Source organism: Saccostrea echinata, unplaced genomic scaffold (assembly GCF_033153115.1).
Source record: "Saccostrea echinata isolate AGI-Se365-2 ecotype Australia unplaced genomic scaffold, CSIRO_AGI_Sech_v1 ptg000016l, whole genome shotgun sequence".
Classification (NCBI taxonomy): domain Eukaryota; kingdom Metazoa; phylum Mollusca; class Bivalvia; order Ostreida; family Ostreidae; genus Saccostrea; species Saccostrea echinata.
The window spans coordinates 16,053,503-16,074,629 of record NW_026889765.1 but is presented as its reverse complement, the minus strand read 5'-3'; the positions used below and the strand labels follow the sequence as shown (position 1 = coordinate 16,074,629).

At 34.5% G+C, this 21,127-nt stretch overlaps 1 protein-coding gene across 9 annotated transcripts in view; it reads right to left on the bottom strand.

Moving 5' to 3' along the window:
• Positions 1-21,127, bottom strand: part of LOC133188510 (RNA-binding motif, single-stranded-interacting protein 3-like) — an 80,355-nt gene that overhangs the window by 20,404 nt on the left and 38,824 nt on the right. For 8 of the 9 annotated variants that reach the window (XM_061323968.1, XM_061323972.1, XM_061323969.1 and 5 more), the window contains exons 2-4: positions 9,857-10,008; positions 2,263-2,321; positions 754-845 (exon numbers count right to left, since the gene is read on the bottom strand). In XM_061323968.1, coding sequence (XP_061179952.1) covers positions 754-845; positions 2,263-2,321; positions 9,857-10,008 — 303 coding nt within the window. Of the gene's footprint in view, positions 1-753; positions 846-2,262; positions 2,322-9,856; positions 10,009-19,360; positions 19,475-21,127 lie in introns of those variants that run through there. The other variant, XM_061323974.1, reaches the window with a different exon arrangement.

The window sequence follows — 21,127 nt, the reverse complement described above, 5'->3', positions numbered from 1 at the left end:
CAGAGTATCGTGAACAAAATACAACATCAAAATCAGAGGTGTCATCAAGTACCCGGAGTTTGTGTACTATCTCTTACGAAAGATGTGAAAGGGTAAACAGTCACTTATTTTGCTTCGTTCCTTATCTTAGTGTGAGCACTTGCATTATTTATGACACTGTGTAATGAGCTTCCAAACACTGCATTATTGTCCTTTGCATATTGAGTGCATCTTTCTACTTTAGCCTCATTCACCTAAACAACGGATGCATATTCAATAGTGGAAGGTGCTTATGTGTTAGTGCAATTTAAGCTAAATCAGGCAAACCAAATGAGATTCCACTTTTGTCACCGATGTGATTTTTGACATGTTTAGACGTTGATTTGGAATGTCCACTTCACCTGGGAGTAGTGTTTACAATAGAGATTTTCGTATTGAATACTTAGAGGTGCTGCCTGAAAATCACCCCTGGCCAGTCCAGCCTTATTAGTTATGCTAACTGTGTTGACAAGAAATCATTCTACTCAGCCTACAACAACCCTGGGTTGGAGTTTGGGGGAAACCACCTTCCAGCCTATGATTATGACTGTGCTGTTGGAAATCACCTCTGTCCAGCCCATGGCTGTTGGAGGGAAATCACCCCTGTCCAGCCTATGACTGTGCTGGTGTGGGAAATCACCCCTGTCCAGCCTATGACTCTGTGTATGTGGGGGGATCAATCCTGTGTAGTTTATGACTTGGGAGGAGGGGGGATCACTGCTGTCTATGACTTACTTTGGCCATCTGAGCCTGGATTCCCTGTGACTGTAAGGCTTGTACAGCGACCTCCGCTGCTGTGGGTGACTCAAAGTCCACAAATCCATACCCTGCAAAATACAAAACAGCATAAAGAAAACATATAGAACACCTGTCATCCCCCTTTAGATACAGTTGAAGGGGACCCATAGTTCACTCACAGATTATATTTCACAAAACCATTTTACTCTGAAGCACAGAGCATAACCCATATACAGAGAGATTCTGTTGGAACATATACATAATGTAACCCTCGAGACCAACAAAACAAAATAGGCATCTTCTACTTTGGTGTTTTATGGACCATATTATTACATTACCTTCCATATGAGCTCCTATGGGACAGTAATTAAATACACATCAGTGACTCTAATACAAGCAGTGCTCCCTTATAATATGGTGTTTTAATGCTCTAAATTACATTACATATGTTCCACAACAATTCTCAGTTTCCAGTGGGTCTTAAACTTCCTGATTGTAAATCATTCAGCTAAAAAAAACTTGAATCTTTTTGCTTGAGAATCTCCATGTTTACATTTGGCAGAATACACTGTGCTAGCTATTATCTATAGCAGTCTTTCTGTGTCTTGGTCAGAGAGTTAGAGTTCTCTTTCAACATTGAATTTTATTTTAAAGAATGAATTTGTTACATTTCCCTTTCCACGGGGTTTTTCTACATTTGTATAATTTTCTATTCAATCATGACCTGATCTTCTTTTAAATCATTGTCATTTATACCAACATGATCCAATAATTATACATCTAAGTTCAAAACCAGGCTTTTTTTGAAGGCTGCATCCATCTAATCTAAATGAAATAAAATTTCTAATTTAAATAAGAAATTAAACTTCAGTAAGACCCAAACGCTTCATTACAAGAGAAAACCATATCTGATTGTCCCATATTGATCTTTAGTTTCCGATCGTTATCAAACTCTGCCTATAGACAGTGCGGCGCAGCTCTCCAATCACGGCTTTTACTCCTAACTACGCATAATAATAGCATTTCTGATGGGTGCTTTTTACAATAATTGGTAATTTGGTGAATGCAATCTTTTTTCATGGCCAACCAAATTCCACCAATGTGCCTCATCTATTATGGGGTTAAATGAGGTCAGCTCTATTTCAGATCACTTAGAGGTGTCAAGACAGGCAGACTCTGGTTTCTCTCAGGCTTATAATTTCTAATGAAAATTAATTTTTTATCCGTAGACATTATAATAGTAAGAAATTTCTATCATGGAAAACCACAAATATATTTTCTTTCAAGTGAGACACATTCAATTATTTCAACATTCTCTTTCTAAGCTCCAAACATTGAAGCTTTCCTTATCATAAATCAAAAGTAAACTGCTGGGGACATTTCTAACATTGCCTGTGTGAAGATTTTAATACTACAGTAAAGCCTCACTATCATAACCCAACTGCTCCTCTGTATCCTGATGCTAAGTCCAAGATAAACTGGTTTTACAGTAGCTTATAAACTCACCTTTACATTTGTTGGTTTGTTGATCTATAATGGCTTTGGTGGAAATTATTTTGCCATATCTACAAAATAAAAAAAAATCAATTCAATTTAAATATCAAAGTTATAATCATGGGTTTATAAAATTCAGAATGTCTTGACATATCTAATGTGAATTTTTTTTATTTGACATGATCAACATGTTCAGCATTATAGATCAGACGACTTACTAATTCAAATTTTTTTTTATTAGTTATGGTATTTTTTAGCACTTAATCATAATTAAATGATAATTAGAGTGACTAATATAACAAATGTATACAATTGTGTTCAATGTGACATATTTGTTCTTTGGTCTTGTAAAATGTGAAAAGTCATCATCAATATGGTAAAACTAATGGCCTTGTGTATTCTCTGGTTGATTTACTGTTAGACATATGTCATATATCTGCAAGTACAGTCCTGTACAAATCTTTTATTGTCTTTCAAAAAAAAAAAAAGGAAAAACAATGTGCATGAACAAGATAAGGAGCTGTATTCAAGGGGTATGTGAAAATGAAACTTGATATACTTCTCAATGAACTTGAAATGTCATTATAGATAAATAACCTCACAAAAAAGACATAATTCTTGTCGGTTTTCCATGTTTTCAAACTTTTGAAAAAAAAAATTTAAATGCTCTTCAAATTGGCAACAAGGTTTTTTTTTTTTTTTTTTTATAAAATGGCAATTGATTCAAAAACTTGAGAATGGATAACAAAAATCTTAGATAATATTATCTGGTTGAGTTTTTCAATGTTTTTTTGTACTGATAAACAAAGATCACTCCCCTGCAATATAAAACCCAGTGAGACTGCATTCAGAAGGAGAAAAAAGGTATCTTGTCTTTGCCTCTAACAAGTCTCCCATTGCTGATAAAACTCATCAAAATTATCATTTGTACATTCATCAGTATGGTCTTCTTACAACAGAAACCGGTAGATGACAAGAAGTTCTGGCTATGGGGGGAATTAATGGTATCATCATCAACAGCATGCATGTATCTTGCAATGGTTATCAGAAGAGAAAATCTAGCACTGACCCAACAAGTTGCTTTTATTTTTCATGCCGTTACATAATGTCTGTCCTTGGGAAATAAATCATAAAATGGCAGGAATTAGTTTTGACCCAAACCAGAGAAAACCTGACTGCACACACTAATGACTCCATCCTTTAGGTAAGGTTTAAGATTAGTACTTGGGTTTTATATTACTTATCACTCTCCTGCTCTTGTCGGGATGGTGTGCACGACATTAATTTACGCACAATCTTCTTTACACTCAATGCTTGATGTATTTTATGCAGGAGATCAGATTGCATAACTCTAGGCAAATCACAGCCACAACAGATTGACAGATTCACAAGATAACTCTAAAAAGACTAAACCTGCTTGACATTAATTTGAATTTTCTCCTGGTAGAAAAATCTCTTCTATCAAATCTCAGACCCCTTGATTTCAGAATTGCATTTAAATCCTGCATACCAGAATGTGAAATGAAGAAGAGATAATGTCAAAACTGGTACAACTGACATGAGCCATTTCCCTCCCCTGGTAACCACCATTATGCAAGATTTAAATTGCCTTAATAACTTTCTTCTATCATGAAAATTCCTTATATCAAGATGATATATTTCATTAATTAGTGGTACCTCCCAGTTCTATAATCTTGTACATTTATTTTCCAGAGATAACTTATGGGGACTAGATCGAAGAATCTGACACCCTCATTACATCTGACATCCTGGGACAAACACAGCATATTTCACCTTTCTCTACTGTGACATTGGAATGTCCTCTAGGAGCACATATAAACAATTGGGGTATATTTCAAGGTCCTTCCAAAATTTTTGCAAGACTTTTGTAACATTGGCATTAAGAGTATCCAGTTTATTGAGGATTTAAATGTAAAGGTCATTGAAAATAGCATAACGTGGAATATGTTATTATGAATGTATTCTTTTTTTCAGTGTATGGCCTTCATCAGCCAATCAACTACAAGGTCAGGGCAACCATTATTGCTCACATGAACAATTTGAGTTTGTAAAGTAAAATTTATGGTCAAGATCAAATTATGCAGAACTTTTACTCATTCTTCAGTGTAAAATAGTTTCACTAAGTAATTTATTTTACAATATAAATTTTTAATTACAAGAAATAAAACAAGGTTTTGTCAATAATTCTCATACACATCTATACTAGCATATTACCCCCTAGGACATATTACATAAGTGACAATTTAATGTGCTACCTTCCTATTGACTCAAATTGTTCGACAAAACACTTCCTGTATTTATGGACTGACATTTATTAAATCATTGACCTAATGGTAACATGCTGTAAGTCCTTGCTATTAAAACCTGAATAAAATTAATCATTAGATAATCCCCCCTTCATAACTGGCTGGTCTCATCTCTTTAAGGTCCCTAAATGAAGTGATTGCAGTTTAAGCAGCTAATATCAGTTGTACAGAGGACATGGCTGATTAGTGTGTGTAATCTGTAAACTAAGCTTGACTAATGCCTCTTCATTTTCCACCAAGTCACTTTGATGAGGGGGAAACCCAGCTGATAACCCTGGCGACCTTCACCCCCAGCTCAGGAGGCTCCAGACAGATTTGGCTGCCAACACATGATCTATGTTCCTTTCTTCAGAAGCAGTGAGACTTTTTTTTTTTTATTTTCATGTGAAAATTGAAATCAGGGTTAATTGAGACCTTGAGCTTCTTCAAAGGCAAACTTCTAGATCTGAAACTTCAGAATGATATTACAATTGTCTAGGCGTACAGCAGTGGTCATGCTTTGTATTTTGTGAAGTAATAAAACTCTCTGCAAACAAGATCCCATCAGTATTTACATTAATTGCCATATTTATCAGATGGGTTCAAAAAAACGCTGCATTAACTTAAGCATACTGCAATTAATGCACATAACTTGACTACTTGTTTTTGCATCAGTCAAGTAGCTTGTCATTGCAGAATCAACATCAATACTACTGGCACTAAATTTAACGTAGCAACTCTACGTAGACTTGAAGTCTCCAGAAAGAAAAAAAAAACCAGATTCTTCCAATGATGTCTGAACACTCTGCAATCTCATACTTGCTCTTAGAATGACATCGAAACTTTTAAAACAAACATTTGACAAATGCACATAAGCTGCTACCCTCATGATAAGAAACACATGTCAAATGTTTATGCTACATCATATTTTTTTCCCAAAAAAACTTGGGTTACATAATCTTATGTGAATGTAGTTCTTTGTGAAACTCAATGTGAGAAAGTTTCTTGTGGATGACCTTCAGCTGTTTAAGTTCTACAGACCTTAAAACTATACCACAAACTCTGAAAGACACAACTTTACATATCTGTTGTTGGCTTTAATGAAATATTGCTGAAGTTCTTGGATGATTTGAATTTGCTGCTGCTGTGAATTCATTATTTCTATATGTTTATAATTCACGCAGAGGATCAAGTCAAAAACAGCTCCCTGCATGAAGTTCAGCATTTCCCTATCAAAATGGAACCTCTTATAATTAATAACATGAAGAAAACAAGTGTTCTTAAGATGCCTGATTCAAATCTTCAGAATCTTTACACCATTGAAAATGACTGACAGACAAATAACTGATTTACAAATAAGTCAGTACATGTATAACCTTGACCCTAGCCCACTCACAAAAGAACCTTGACCCTGTGTCACTCTAGTAAACCTAAACTCTATCTGGCAAGAATCTTGTATCTCTGAACCAGCTCTTATGTTTTGCAGGTTAAACTCCTTCCTACACATGCCTAATCATCTCTGTTTCACATAAATCAAGATCATTTTCCTGGGCAAATAAGAAATCTGACATTCCTGAAGAAATATTTAGACTTGGGAGAATTAGTATCTAGTCTAAACAAAACATGTCTGCCCTGGTGTCTTATTAATTGGCAATCTCTTGGTTGTGGTGTAACAGGCATTAATAAGTCATGGAATCTTATCTGCAGTGGTCCATCCAGCTTTTCTTTCCTCTCTTCCCTTCTCTTAGCCAAGGCTGTTACAAAAAAGTTAGCCAATATCATTTACATAACAAAAGATGCATGACAAAAAAAAAAAATTGGCTTGATGGGTTTTCTCTGTTCAGATGCAGCACTCTGATAACAGTTTCGTTACAAATTGCATAGAAAATCATTATCATGGTATCAATTTTTTTGTGTACCAGAAGGCCTCCTACATCTTCCCATTCTTTTTATGGTTTTCTGATGACCAACTCCACAAGTCTTTTGCTTCATTTCTGTTGCCATGGTAATTCAACAAAACGGGAGACGGCAGATATAGATGTGTAATTATTAAAGGCATTCATGAACTGATCATGCAAACAGTTCAATGTCATCCACTTTTATAGCTTTCTAGGTTTTTCAGTATGTGCTAAGAGAAAAAGGTCCATACTGAAGAGCATAGTCTATAACTAGAAATGTTTCGTTCTCTCTTCTTCTTTCTTATCCAGTTTAAAATTGTACATAGCTTATCATCAAAACTTTCCATTTTGCAGAATCTAGTAATGCTTTGAAATCATAATTAAAGAGACAACAGCAGTCAGCAGAAGAGGATTATCCTGTGGCTAAGGTTCCAATGTCAACGATTATATAACAGTTAACTTGGAGTGGGACCGTCTATATTGGTGGAATTTTACAGCATAAACAGCAACAGATCGATGCTTTTTTCTTGCACGATATTACAATTTGTGAAATTTATCATTTATAATTCATAAGCAATGTATAAAATTATAAAACTTAATATTTAGGATCAGATTTGAAGCTGACTATGGTTTAATTTGTAATACATAATTCATACTTCACATAAGTAGCACATGATTCATGAAACTTTCATCTGGTGTAAAGTTTCGAAACTTTACAAAAACATTTCTGTACCACTTGTTCGGAATAATTACATGTATAGTGAACAGAAACTGTAGCACTTGTAACGTGTAGTGTTCTCTTCCTCCTGTTTATTAAATCAGCATGACGAATTCCTTGGGCAGATTTAAAGTTTGCCACTGAAGTGGATGTTTAGATCTTTTTCACCTCCCTTTATATAGCGTCTTGGGAGTTATTTATATTTTACATCATTCTCAAACTTTCTTGGATCTTCATCCAAAAATAATTCTGTGAGTCATTTTATAAATTCTGTGTAATTGCACAAATTCTAAGATAACACCACCATTTTACAGCTTTTTTATGACCTTGATTTCCATGGTAACCATACTCACATATTTATATTAGTGTCATGATAAAAAAAAAAGTGACAACATTTATTTGTTGAAAGACTCTCACTGCACAAAAATCTATCTTTCATCAAAACAAAGTCGCATATAGAATTGGTTTTCCTCTAGAATCTCTTAATACCAAACATCTGTATGAATCATCAAGACATCAGAAAATGGTGAAATTAAAAAGATTGCAATGGCACTTTTCTGGCTTCTTGTACTGGAAATGGTGCAGCGGATGTCTTCCCAGGCACCTTGCCTTGACAAATGAGTCACGTTTAGGAACCAAAAAAATCTGAGGAGATTGAAGACCTCTGTTTTTTCTATCTCTTTGTCAGTTATGTGTTCTATATAAGTTGTGCAAGATAGGTTTAAAGCTAACTAGGTCTTTGTAAGATTTCTGACTTCAGGCCATCTTAAAAATAGCTTGATAATTGTCAGTTATGATGAACTTAAAGTTTCAAATTCTACAGTTATCAAGATAAATGGCCAGTTGTTTTAAGACTTTATTTCTTGGTTGCAACTGTCAGACTTCCAGAATATACCGTTTTTATGTGGTTTTATTGTGGTTCTACAGAATTTTGTAAACTTACTTTAGGTTTGACGAATGCTTACCAAATTTTCACTCATCAGAGTTAAGTTATGCCAAGAGAAATCCCATTCAGGGTAAAACTTAAGTCTTTGTTCATTTGATACATTTGAATTATATGCACATGTAACTTTTTGTTTCACAGAAATGTTAATTCTTTGACTGTCATCATAAGTGTAAGCTATAAGTCCTGAGGTTGGCAGATGTTAATTTTGTCTTTAATCAGAGAAGTTTTGATGCCATTGAAGACTCCTCCAACAGAAGACTATGAATTGTCAAGTTCAAGTCACCAATACAAAGGCCCCTGTTCCCCAAGTCTGAGGTTAACGCAAAGTCCTTGTAAGTTTGTGTGGGATAAGAAATTTGTACCCAGTATTAGAATTCTTAGATTTGGCAAATTTTTTGTATGTTGTGTTTGAGTTTGAGTTATAGGTTCTACACTCAGTTAAGCAAGTCTTTTACAGATGTATAATAGAACAGGTGCTACTTAGGGATGGCAGAGTTTATCTAAGTCTATGTCAAATATGTTTGTGTTAGTAGTCCTTTAAAGAAGTCTTTGACAGTATGAGTAACAGGTGCCACTACGGTCGGCAGAGGTTGTTTTTGTAGGTTGTGTTGGAGTTTGAATTATATTACTACAGGTAACTCTCGATACCTTGAAGTCCACGGAACCGAGGAAAAACTTCGAGAGATCAAGAGTTCAAGTTTTTAAGAGTCCGGAATTTTCCGGGTTTGTTGACAGGTTTTAAAATTAGTCTTACCGGATGTAATGATTTTCATGCAGTGCTAACCTTTTACATGTGGGTTTTATAAAACAACGATATTTTTTCGTAATTTAGATGAATATTTCATTAAATTGAGTAAAGTAAAAAATGTATATCGTCATTTCATATTTAATTATTTATTCTTTGTAATACGGACATTATACATTCGTTACATGAAAACGACATTTTACAGCGTCGTACATAGCATTGACTATTCCAAACATGATCATTAAACGCAGTTCTGTAAGTATTTGTCCAACAATAGTCGTCATATTGACATTGAGGCTGTTTCTGCTTTTTCATATTTCGCCTAACTTTGATACTAACTTGAAATAAAAATTAAAGAAGTATTTCGTCTTTTAACCAACTACTACTTTTCACTGACACTGCGTCTCTAAATTATCGTAAGGCAGTCGATGATAATAATTTTAATAGCATAAAGGCAAAATATAATTAATTATAATTCAGTTATCACCTTGCAGCGTAAGTGTCACCTGAATAAACATCCCGTTCCTCGAGACCCGCGTCTACTGTCTGGGTCAATTAAATGTCAAGGTAAAGGTGCTAATTATATACCACCTTGTATACACACAGCCACTTTGAGGTATCGAGGGTGAATTCTAATAGAATACGCATAGCTGGACCGCATTTTGACTTCGAGGGATCAAGGGTTTCGAGAGATCAAGAGTTCGAGAAATCAAGAGTAAATTTGCTTAGTTATATAGGGGAAAAAATCGGGACCGGAGACTTACTTCGAGCGATCAAAAACTTCGAGAGATCGAAGTTCGAGCTATCAAGAGTTACCTGTATGTCCTATATTTAGACAAGTCTGACATTTGTCTTTGAGTAACAGGTGCTACATATGGTTGCAGAGGTTAACCAAGTCTCTGTTGGTTGTGTTTGAGTTACATTACATGTAGCATTTGTCCTACATTTAGATAAGTCTCTGACAGTCCTATTGGAGTTATAAGTGATACTTACGGTTGGCAGAGATTAACTAAGTCTTTGTCGGTTGTGTTAGGGTTGAGGCCTCGTATATACAGGTTGGTCTGACTGAGTTGTTCCCCAGAGTTACTAGACTGGCTACTGGTGGTGTTAGGGCTGGCCGCAGGCATGCTGCGTGGAGTATAAGTCTGCAAAATCACAAAAAAAGAATCTGGTCAGTTTAACTGGTGGATAGACTCCAACAGAGTATGATGAAAAACATTCACATAAATTCCTAAAAAGTAACAGAATTTGGGATATAGACTGTGTTAGCTATACACTTATTCTTGTTGTTTCATTATAAGATTTTAGTATTTTGAGGGGATTTTACCCAATGCATATCTCGTCTTCAAACATGGATGGGTGAATACAATGACACAAACCCCTCAGAAAAGCAGCAGGTCTTTATAAATCTTTCGAAAGATTTGCACTTTTTAGAACTTTAAAACCCAGAGTTTTAATTTAAGAGACATATGAGAAAAGAAATTATAATGTCTGACTCTCTTGTCAAAAGCAGCACAATATTGCTTTGCACAAGTTGCACAATCTTGCTGTGCATCAGAGCCAAAGCAACAGAAGAGCAGAGAAATACAGACTGATAAAAACGCTTGTTACAAATTAACACACTGCATATATTGATTTCACCTTAAGAGATGTAACAGTTTGAATCTTATGGATCTAGTCCATAAACACCATTCAACATATTGGCTTGTTCTGTTAAACATCACTTGCAGTTGACAACCAATACACAGGAGAGAGACATCCTCTACAAAATCAAATCTGTCCCTCTGAGTCATTGCTGGATGATGATGGGAAAAACAATCCCGGTAACACTACCAGCATTTACAGTTTTTAGCTACTTTAATTTTTTTTTAATCCAGTCTGAATCAGATTATCCAAGATCCTAGAGAGAGAGAGAGAGAGAGAGAGAGAGAGAGAAAGAGAGAGAGAGAGCAAATTGGCCCCAAGGTCAGTTTATAATCTGGAATAAAAATCAGACTGACCATTATTAATGTACCAGCTGATGTCAACACAACCCAAGCATTAAGTACAATTTGCCATTGTGGTATATATATGAGTCATTGTAATAGGTCTATGAGATAAGTGGACTTTCCAAACACAGTAGTCTCCCCTTACTAGACTCACTGTCACCATCAAGACCAATATGGCTCACCCCCTTAAAAACAACACACAAAAAAATGTTATGAAGAATAAATTTCCTCAGAAGGAATGTCAAATGGACATTTTTTTTCTAATTTTCCCTTCATGTTGAGCACAACCCGATGGATACAATTGTGTTTTGGCAGATTGATTTCACGAAATGACACAAGTTTGGCAGACTTAAACATAAACAAATGCCCATCTGTTCAAGAGATGTTTACCACTTAGGACATGAATGCTTTTAGCTTTTCTAATTACTACACACACAGTAAGGAATCTTATTTCTGCTTCAAGTCTATTACTCTGAAAATTATTGAATCAGATTGCTTCAAAGATACAATTTCTTCTGCAGTCTGTGTTCTTTAATTCATTAACGAGATAAAAATATTTAATTATTTTACTTATAACATCATTGGCATTTAGACTCAGAAAACTAAATTTTATAAATAGAGACCACAGCATCCAAAATTAGAATATGTGCCATGTTTCATCCTTTAGAAATAAAACCCAGCCTTACTTTAAATATCATGAGTTAAACACATACAATTAACAAAATTACCCTCATCTTATTACGAAAAATTGCCTGAAATGAGTAAAGCTGCACGTACCTCTGAATAGCAAAGAGAAACAGACGCAACAGTCTAGATTCAGAATTGGAGTATAATGCAGAGTTGCATGGTCAAATAAGCATGAAATAAACGATTTCAGAGGAGAACACTACCAGATATGGTAATTTTATTCAAAAAAGACACATAATATACGCTTTAAGCTGAGCCCACTAGAATATCATGCAATGAAGAGATCATATGGTCCAGCACACAAATACACAAGAGCCTTGCTTAAAAGGCTGCGGTTAAAAACGAGCAAAATGTTTATAAACTCTCACATGATCAATGATAAAGTGTTCGCTTCTTCAATGTCCAGAATTATACACCAACAGTATTTAATCGGGCCTCCGGGGGAAAATGTTTTAAAAACCAAGATTGGAATGTCACCACAATCGCTAGGGTAATATACTCTGTTATGCTTCACCTATGCGTAAATATTTGATAATTCATTCACCGGTGTCGTGTTATGTGTGGTCACACTTGTTCACAAGGTATTCACCTTACCAAAAGAGCACCTGTTTTTATATGCCATGGTTTTCTTGCTAAAAAGTGACAAAATGTCACAAACCTTGCATGAAAATTACTTATTTTTCTTGCAAAGTTCAAGATGATGCAAAATATTTTATGTTTTAACTTTGAATTTGGGATTAATGCAAAAAAGAACAGACAAATGCCAGTGAACACACCAGCGATGCCACCACTCGTTATCTATCAAGTGTAAAATATCTTCTCTGCTACGTACCCACATATTTTAAGTTTTGTCTGTTCAAACAAAATTAACTCTATTCAAACACAAATGCCAGGTAAATTTTAAATTTCTTATCAATCCAAAGATATAAACATCTCATTTTTCAGGGCAGATATACAATATTCGTATTGTCATACCCAAAACTGGCAGGGCCATAAATCCAGACAGACACCATTTCACCTGTGCAGTTGTATCTTATGTCATTGGTACCAGCAATTAGGCCAAGCCTAAAATTTTTTATGGTTCTTATCACTTGTACCAGCACTTTAAGTCAAACAACAGATTTTTAAGGTTTTTGTGCTTAATAAAATCTGGAAAAGTTCCAACGAAAATCCGTTTTAAATATCAACCTTTTTCTCAAAGGGTTTCCAAGGTCAATTTTTAAACTTTTTAAAAATTCTTATATCAGAAATATTTACATGGTCTAGCTACTTACAAATTTCTGGGAAACAATATTTTTTCAGATTATTAAACTTGCAAAAGATTGCATTGATAAAGGGAGAGATCAAATTACATATAAACAGGAGATATTTTGTGTTCATGTGACATTATATTCACTGTCGCCTGTCGACCCTTCATAAACATGTTATTACTATCAGCATAATGACACTATTCAAAATGTTTAGTTTAAATCTAACAGCCTATCTGTGTTACCCTGACTGATTTTTTTTTTCCATTATTATTATTAAAAATTAATTCACAGATACGTGTATGAGATATGTTTCTAACAAGTTCCATGTTCACAACATAAACTTTAGATATTTTACTATTGCCATTAAATCATAACAAAGACAACAATTTTTAATTAATTATCAAAGAAATGTCTTCTGTCAAAATGAAAACATATTAAAGCAGCCTACCTAGTTTATTAGTTCATTTTTTCTAAAAGATGAATTTTTAATAACACCAGATGGTCTTAAGGATGAATTCTATTCGATAAATAATTGATGCAATTTTAAATAAATTTGATATTTATGGAAACCATATATAAATATGGAAGCATGATGTATTTGAAGTTGAATCATTGATCTGGCTGGAATAAGAATTTAAAAAAAAATAATTTTATCAAGTAATGATAACTGAATATATCTGGAATATATCATTACATTCCTATCACGCTTAAAAAAAAAGTATCATATATTTCAGATAGAGTTTAAGAAAAAATACATTTCTTGTCATTTCTTTCCCCTTTTAAACAGGTCAATGTTCTCAAAGATCAAACAAATAATTCTGACCCAGAACTCAATCACTCATCCTAGATCACAGATTGGAGAATGGCATTCCTCAAAGCCAATCACATTAAAGAAGAAAAGAGATTATTTCAATCAAATTCTCCAATTGGAGCAATTACGCAGACCGTTTCCCCACATCCAGAATGATGTTGGAGAAATTTCTGCCCTGTCAATGATATGGGGAAAGGGATTTTTCCTCCACTATCCTCGACAGAGAAGTCAGAGCTGATTCTACAAGACATCCTTCTCTATCAATCAAGAAAAACAGTTGTCTGATCAAATTCTCCACAAAACAAAGAAATTCATCAACAGGCAATCTGTCTTTCTGTCACTCCTGAATAACTATTGTGTAAATTCAATCCTTCTTTTGTCTCAAGAGAATAAACAGGTCAAATACTTCTATCAATGGCCTGATTTAAATGAAAGCTCTTTCTCTCTCTCTCTCTCAAACAGGTCAAATACTTCTTTCAATGGTCTGATTTAAAAGAAAGTCCTAGCTCACCTCCCACCACACCCCCCAACTTAACATTAAAATACCTCCATTCTCTCTCCCCCTTTTCTGTGTTTTACACGTACCTCTGTTAAGCGGTCTGTGAGGATGATAAAACGATAATAGTTACAAACACCTGAACATTTCTTACAGGTAAAAACTCATTTTCAAGTGACAATTTACATTAACAGGATTGTTAAATAAGGTAGATGGATTTTCACCTACACAGATATGTGACCACTCAAGCAGGTAACTTGAACACCTTCAATATAAACTATATATTCATGCACGTTATCATGTAAAACATAATCAAATTTCTTATACTCATATTTGTGTACAAATTAAACAATCTCATTCTGAATAAAATGATTTTTTTATAATTTAAATTGTCCACTAAAAAAATAAAATGACCTAGTTTTTACATCTTTTACACATTAGAGAGAAGTAAAATGCAACTTATATACCTGACAGGTGATTATGAATCCAACAACAAATAAATGAAAAAAAAAGTCCACCAATGTAAACACACTGTAGATTGTCTATCAATGATAAACCTTACAAAACTGACTTGGACTTAACGCTATATAAAGGTCATTTACTTCAGATTTAGTTTTCCTGCCGGACACTGTGTAGGACCTTCACCGCTCAACGTCACACGTTAATCTGTAGAGTCACTAGGGCTTGATACACAGCTTACAAAATCGGCAGATGATCCACGAACACCAAGTTACTTTCCAGTGGAGGGTTTTAAATCTAGTGGACCACTCAAAGTCACTCGATTAAGTAAAACTGGGAAGGGAATGCAGAATTAAAGTCCGTGTCTCAATTGACAGCAGGCCCATTGTGAAGTAAAAAAAGGCTCAACCGAATTTACTTTTTTTTTAAAGATCGAACTTAAAGTGCCTTTCAGCTTCAACGAATTTAATTTGTAATATAGATTTAAGACACATTCAATATTTGCTGAATGTTTATCAACTATTCATGTGAAGTAAACAGTATCTCTACAACGCAGAAGAATCGCTTGTGTAAAGAAAGCGATTTGTGTGAAATCTTTTTAAGGTAAATGTGTTCATTGTTTAGCATTTAAAGAGATTTTTTATTGCGGAAATTAATGAACACTAAATATGCGTACACACATGAATTCCGGAAGCTGACTGGTTTTTCTGTTTTAACATGCTTAATGAAGGGGGCTACAAAAAAAATTAAGTAGCAATTACACAGCAAATGAGGGGAAGAATTCGATCTCTGTTCTGAACTGCTACAAGTGTTAAACCAATCATTTTGAATTATGTAACATGATTCAGCTCATAAAAGAAAAAAATTATAAAGCAAATGAAAAGGATTTCTCATCAGGCTTTTCATTTCTTTATTTAAAGTGAGACTCTCTGCATACAATGTAGTTCTAGTAAACAGAATCATTAACACCCAAAAAATTGAAGAAGCTCCAAACTGTAATCACTGATTACACCCAATTATACCTAATTCCTGTTACAAATATATCTCCTAAAATATTTAAAAGTCTGAAAATGCAATTCATTGCTGACTTGTCAAGCCACAATCCACTCCTGAATAGCACAACCAACTCAAAAGATAAACAACGGAAAAGTGTACAGAGAATTCCATTCAAAATCTGTATTTTTGTTTTATTGCATTGAATTTAGTTAGTGGATTAAAATTATACACAGAACCCTAAATGTGTAATCTAAAATCAATAACTCGATCAATGAACAATTTATTTGTCATTACATGCATGCAGCATGTGCAGGGGCTTATTTTATGATCAATACAATTTATTTTCAAAACTGTTATTCTTGGACTGTCTTCACAACAACCTTACAGTTATAATTGTTTTTATACAAATTACCAGCCAAAAATTAGCAGAACACATATAAACCTTACACTAGCATCATGCAAGCAGCTAGCTGCCAATAATATCTGAGAAAATTCAACACTTCTGAGAAATGTAAACATCCCCTTAATATTTTATCTCTGTGATCTTTTAATATGGTGCTGTATTAAATCAAACACACAGGGGAAAAACACCTAGCTGTGCTATACCCCCTGTTTATTAAGTGATCTAAGTATGTACTCCCTTCTATTTAGTGTAGGAGAGTTTGTAATGTTAGGGGGGCAAACCTTAAGTTTTAAAACACCCCATATCCATGATTAATAGGTATAAGAAATATAAGTCCAAACACATCAAGATGTATCGATTTTGAAACAGTTTGTCACTGATTAAAAATATCCGTCCCTCTTGGAAAGAAACAAAAACTTGTAGAACATTTCCAAGGGACAGTACCTTTAAATTTCACAAAAAATTCCCAACATTGAAATCTGGGTTATCATGGCCATTAATGTACCAAATTTATGGCATCAAATTGCTGCAGACATTATTATCAGTCAACCAATTCAAAAAGATAAACACTGGAGTACATAGCCTCAGAATGCCCCTACATTATGTGTGTCTATTATCTTGCTTCCCCCAAATATTACAGTATTTCAGGGGACCCCAATGGGGGAACAGGGCTTACTGACCAATTCAATACTTATAGGGGTCTCTAATGGGGGAATAGGGCTTAAGCAAATGAAAACTTATAGGGAACTCTAATTGGGAGCAATGCCAATTGACAATTTTCTAGACTTTGGTATCTATAATCACAAAGCCTAGATACATACTTCAAAGATGTTATATCTATGGAGTTCATTATAAAATCTAAACAGAATCATATGAAACAAACAATCTTGTACATACTCTACTGAGAAGGACTGTTATAGAGATAACAAAGCCCGGTCTGCATATTCCCGGAACACATCTGTCCTCATCAAATAAAGCTATTGTGTAAAATCTGTTGCATTTGCCTTTGGGATCAAGTCAACCAGTATTTCTGCTGATATCCTGTCATACAAGCTAAAACATTGATTTTTGTCCCCTCAGTCAAGCTTTCTCTATTCAGGCTATTTGTCCAGAATCTATACTCAGACAATTACCCAATATCTGTCTGCTCTAAACACAGAAGATGACCAAATCCTCCAAAGTCATACAGCATTCTACCGACTTAAAGGCTTTCAGAGACTATTATCTTTCTTTTCCTTTCTTTTTGTTTATGACAAATCAGATTTTTTTTTGGAAGAAAACTGAGTCCAGAATCCTTGATTGGTTTCTCCTTTTAATTATTAGGGCCATAAATAGAAAACATCTTTCGTTTACTAGTGTCATAAATCATCCCTCAATATGACTCTATGCTGGATGGTCGTCTTAACCCCATGCATACCAACAATCCCTTTATCACATGCAACCTAGCCCCATATCAAGTGACTGCAAAAAAACTACACTAAATTAACAGAAAATTTAAATCATTGTTTTTAAATCCATCTAATTAAAACCATTTACAGCTTTAAACCACCAAAATTTAGTAATAAAAAATCACCTCAGAAACATGGCATTTATAATATTTGCATACTGAAGTCATGACCAAACCTGTGGGACATACTCTTTAACGATTTGTAAAAGTCGGAACATTTTGGTGTCCATAAAAAGGAACTGTTAGAAAGCTGAGGGGCCTAAGTTTACTTTATGGCAGGTTTACTTTAATTTTCGTCTGAGTGTCAGAAGTCATAAAACTTCACAACAAATCACACGGGTCTGTTGAAAAACTTGACGGCTATGACTTAACCAAGTAAATCGAACACTTGCCGTTTGAGATGATTAGAAAACAAACAGATAGATATACACTTTGTTTATTTATAGACTCGGAAGGTGAGAAGACAGTTTTAACAGTTCAAAGCTGGCGGAGATCCAGGGTAATTAGATGTTTCTCTCTTCTCCAATCCGTTCTCTCCAAACAACAAAGGTTTAGCATTACAAATGAAAACTTAACAATCACTTTGAAAAAAAGTATGAATAATGCAAACACCTGGGGTCTGAGAACAATTAAACAGTTTAAGGTAGAGAAAATAAAGATGTGTATCATTTTCACAGAAAACAGACAAGATGATATGAACAATGCCCTCTCCCAAGTTTTTGACCAATATAGTACACTATCTTATAATATTAGTACTGTTTACTAATTCATGTACTTTTTTTTTACTGAGTAAGAGTGGGAGGTGCTCCCAGGTGAAAAATCTTGCATATCTTTGCACAAACAAGTTTAATAACCTTCTTATAATGACACACCATTTCTCACAAGCAAACATGAAAAAATGATTAATTTTATGTGTAATCTATCAGGGGACATGGTTTTTTTAATGAGTTCAAGTAAATTAGGAGTCCCCGGATGGAGTCAACGTCTTATCTTCCCTACACAGGAAATGTGTGGAGTTAAAACTGCACGCCTGCAGTATTTCAGCTAATTCATAAAAAATACACCGGGCATCTGTTTCTACTAAAATCAAGGAGGTCAATTTTTCTTGATTTGAAGCAGTGGAACGGCTTTTGGCTTGGCTTGACTGGCCTGGGGAGAATCACGAGTTTTGTGGAAACAGGTTTTCAGAGGGGGCTTTTCAAAGCACATAAAAACCCTCCCAACACCACCATCGGTAGCTTCCTCCTGGATCCTGAAGGAGGGGAGAGAGATAAGTAAATGACATTTTATCAGGAGGGTTACAGATGCAGAAGATAACGGTACTGATTAATATGGACAAGATGTACCTGAAATAAACATGACATAAAAAACAGAGTCTGTAAATATCTACATCCTCTATAGCACACGATAAGCCATATTCTGTGATCCTACGATAAGATCTAAGCTCTCCTTTAAGCACTCATCTTTTTATTTGAAATATCCTCCATGATAAAGCTTCTGAATGAGAAATACTCACCTCCCCCCATATAACATCATGTAATTTGTTTCTAAGTTTAAAAAAAGAAAAAAAAGAACTGGGGGTTAAGCCATTTGCCTGAAATCTTAGATGGGGGTTATTAATCTTCTACATCCTGTTTCAGAGCTGAAGTTAGATTCAAGGTCAATGGGGCAGTTTATTTTCTGAATGTAAAAAAAAAAAACAGAATAAAACCTTTAAATAAATCATACCATATCATATTCACATAGTGTCAATAGCATCCCCCTTTAATTTTTTTCCCAAAATGCTCACAAATATCCTTCTTAAATGTGTACAATTTGAGTATCCTATTTTGTGGACTACTTCATATTGATCACTCCCTTGATTCACCTATCCCTAAATGGCAATGACTGCAACTATTCAGATCAAATTTATAAAACTTCCCACATTTTAAAGAGATTTTGTTTTCCATCTTTCACTTACTTCTGAATCAGACGATGATTTTTCCTCAACCATTGTGGACTCCAGTTTGATACAAATTCACTGTTCCCTCAGCGAGAACAAATGTTACATTCACAAAAAACTCAAACCAGCGTTCTTAAATTGATCAAATACACATGTGTATATCCTCTTAAAATATGACTGAACAGAAATGGCAGTAGAAGATGACAAAAATTATATAGTCACAACACTTGAATGTTATTTCTCCAACTTGGATCTTTGAGCAAGTCAAGCCGCCATGTATCTTGTTCCTAGCTCAAACTGGCGTACCTTTAACTCAGGAGGATGGGACACGAGGAAAAGAAAGCTAAAGGAAAAATACAACTAGTGGAAAAACTTCTAATGAACAAGAAGCACTCAGTTAGTACTGGAGTGGTTTCCTGGGACTATTTCCTACTAAATGTCACCAACGGTATCCGCTAAAGCTTCCGGCAAACTGTGTGACGTAGCCACACGGCGTTCAGGAACGATATCATCAACAAGGAATTGAATTACCTAAACACTTGACTTTCAAACTGACCATAGACATCCAGCTATTGTCAAAGAGGATCCTGCTTAGGATGTTAGAGAGTGACCACTTGGAAACTCGGGAGGAAATGACAACTACAGTTGCTAAGGTTCTGGTAACTAAGAAGAAAGTGTTCTCAAGTTGCTGGGCAGGATTTTGGTGGGATTCTGGGGAGGAAGTTAATTGTTAGAACTAAAGGATATCATTGGTCTTACATCCTGTCCCTGTGCAAACTAGTGCAGGATATGGACACTTGATTCAATATCCTGCACAAGATTTGACAGTCAATCACTCAATAGTTATTTCCCTTTAACATTTTAACAACTTCTGGAAGTCAATGGATATGATTTTTGTACATTTTTATCACATGATATATGAAACTATCCTTTATATAGACAATGATACTTAATAATTATTGTGTAACCTATGTTTCAATGCACGAACCACTTAAAAACTTTTTTCCTACTTTCTTTTTTAATGAAACTCTGACTGTTAAAAAAAAATTTCAACCTGCCTAAAGGAAAAATATTACTTATGGGATCTACTAAAAAAAAAAAGGAAGAAAGAAAACAAGATTTCATTCAAAGATATGCACAGATTTCAATCTATCAAGAGAGGCACATTATTTCATGTTATGTATTAAAAAAAAAACCCTCTCACCTCATCTAGAGAAAACAGAAGTGTTTTATCATCCGGGGTGATCAAAAGTATAAACAATACAATGAATTATGCAAGAGTTGAGCATTGTGAAAACATTCACGTCTATCAGATGAAACAAAAAAGCTATTAGCAGCATTGCTCTGTATGTATAAATACCTCGGGAAATGATGCTTGTTCCATACAAGACACATTATGATTAGGAACGATCCTGAACCAGTTTACATTAGACTCAAGCTCCATGAGTTCTCTGTTTTCAATCAATTTTTGCCATCAGTTGCACAGATTCAATTCAAATACATTCAGAACACACAGCAAAAGCTCTTAATTATTTGAAAGGCACTTGAACAAAAATTTATATAAAGAAGAATTCACACAACAGTCCTATTTAATAGGCAGATGTTTCACTGCAATACATCATATAGAAATGGGGGGTATAAGTTTTTTTGTTGTTAAGTAAACATTCAAATGTGAACTCTTTTGAGTGAAAAAGAAAATTTGACAATCTCAAGTGAATTTATCTATAAAGCTACAAGTCCTATATTATATATTTAAGAATGTACATCGGCAGTAATCGGTGAAAT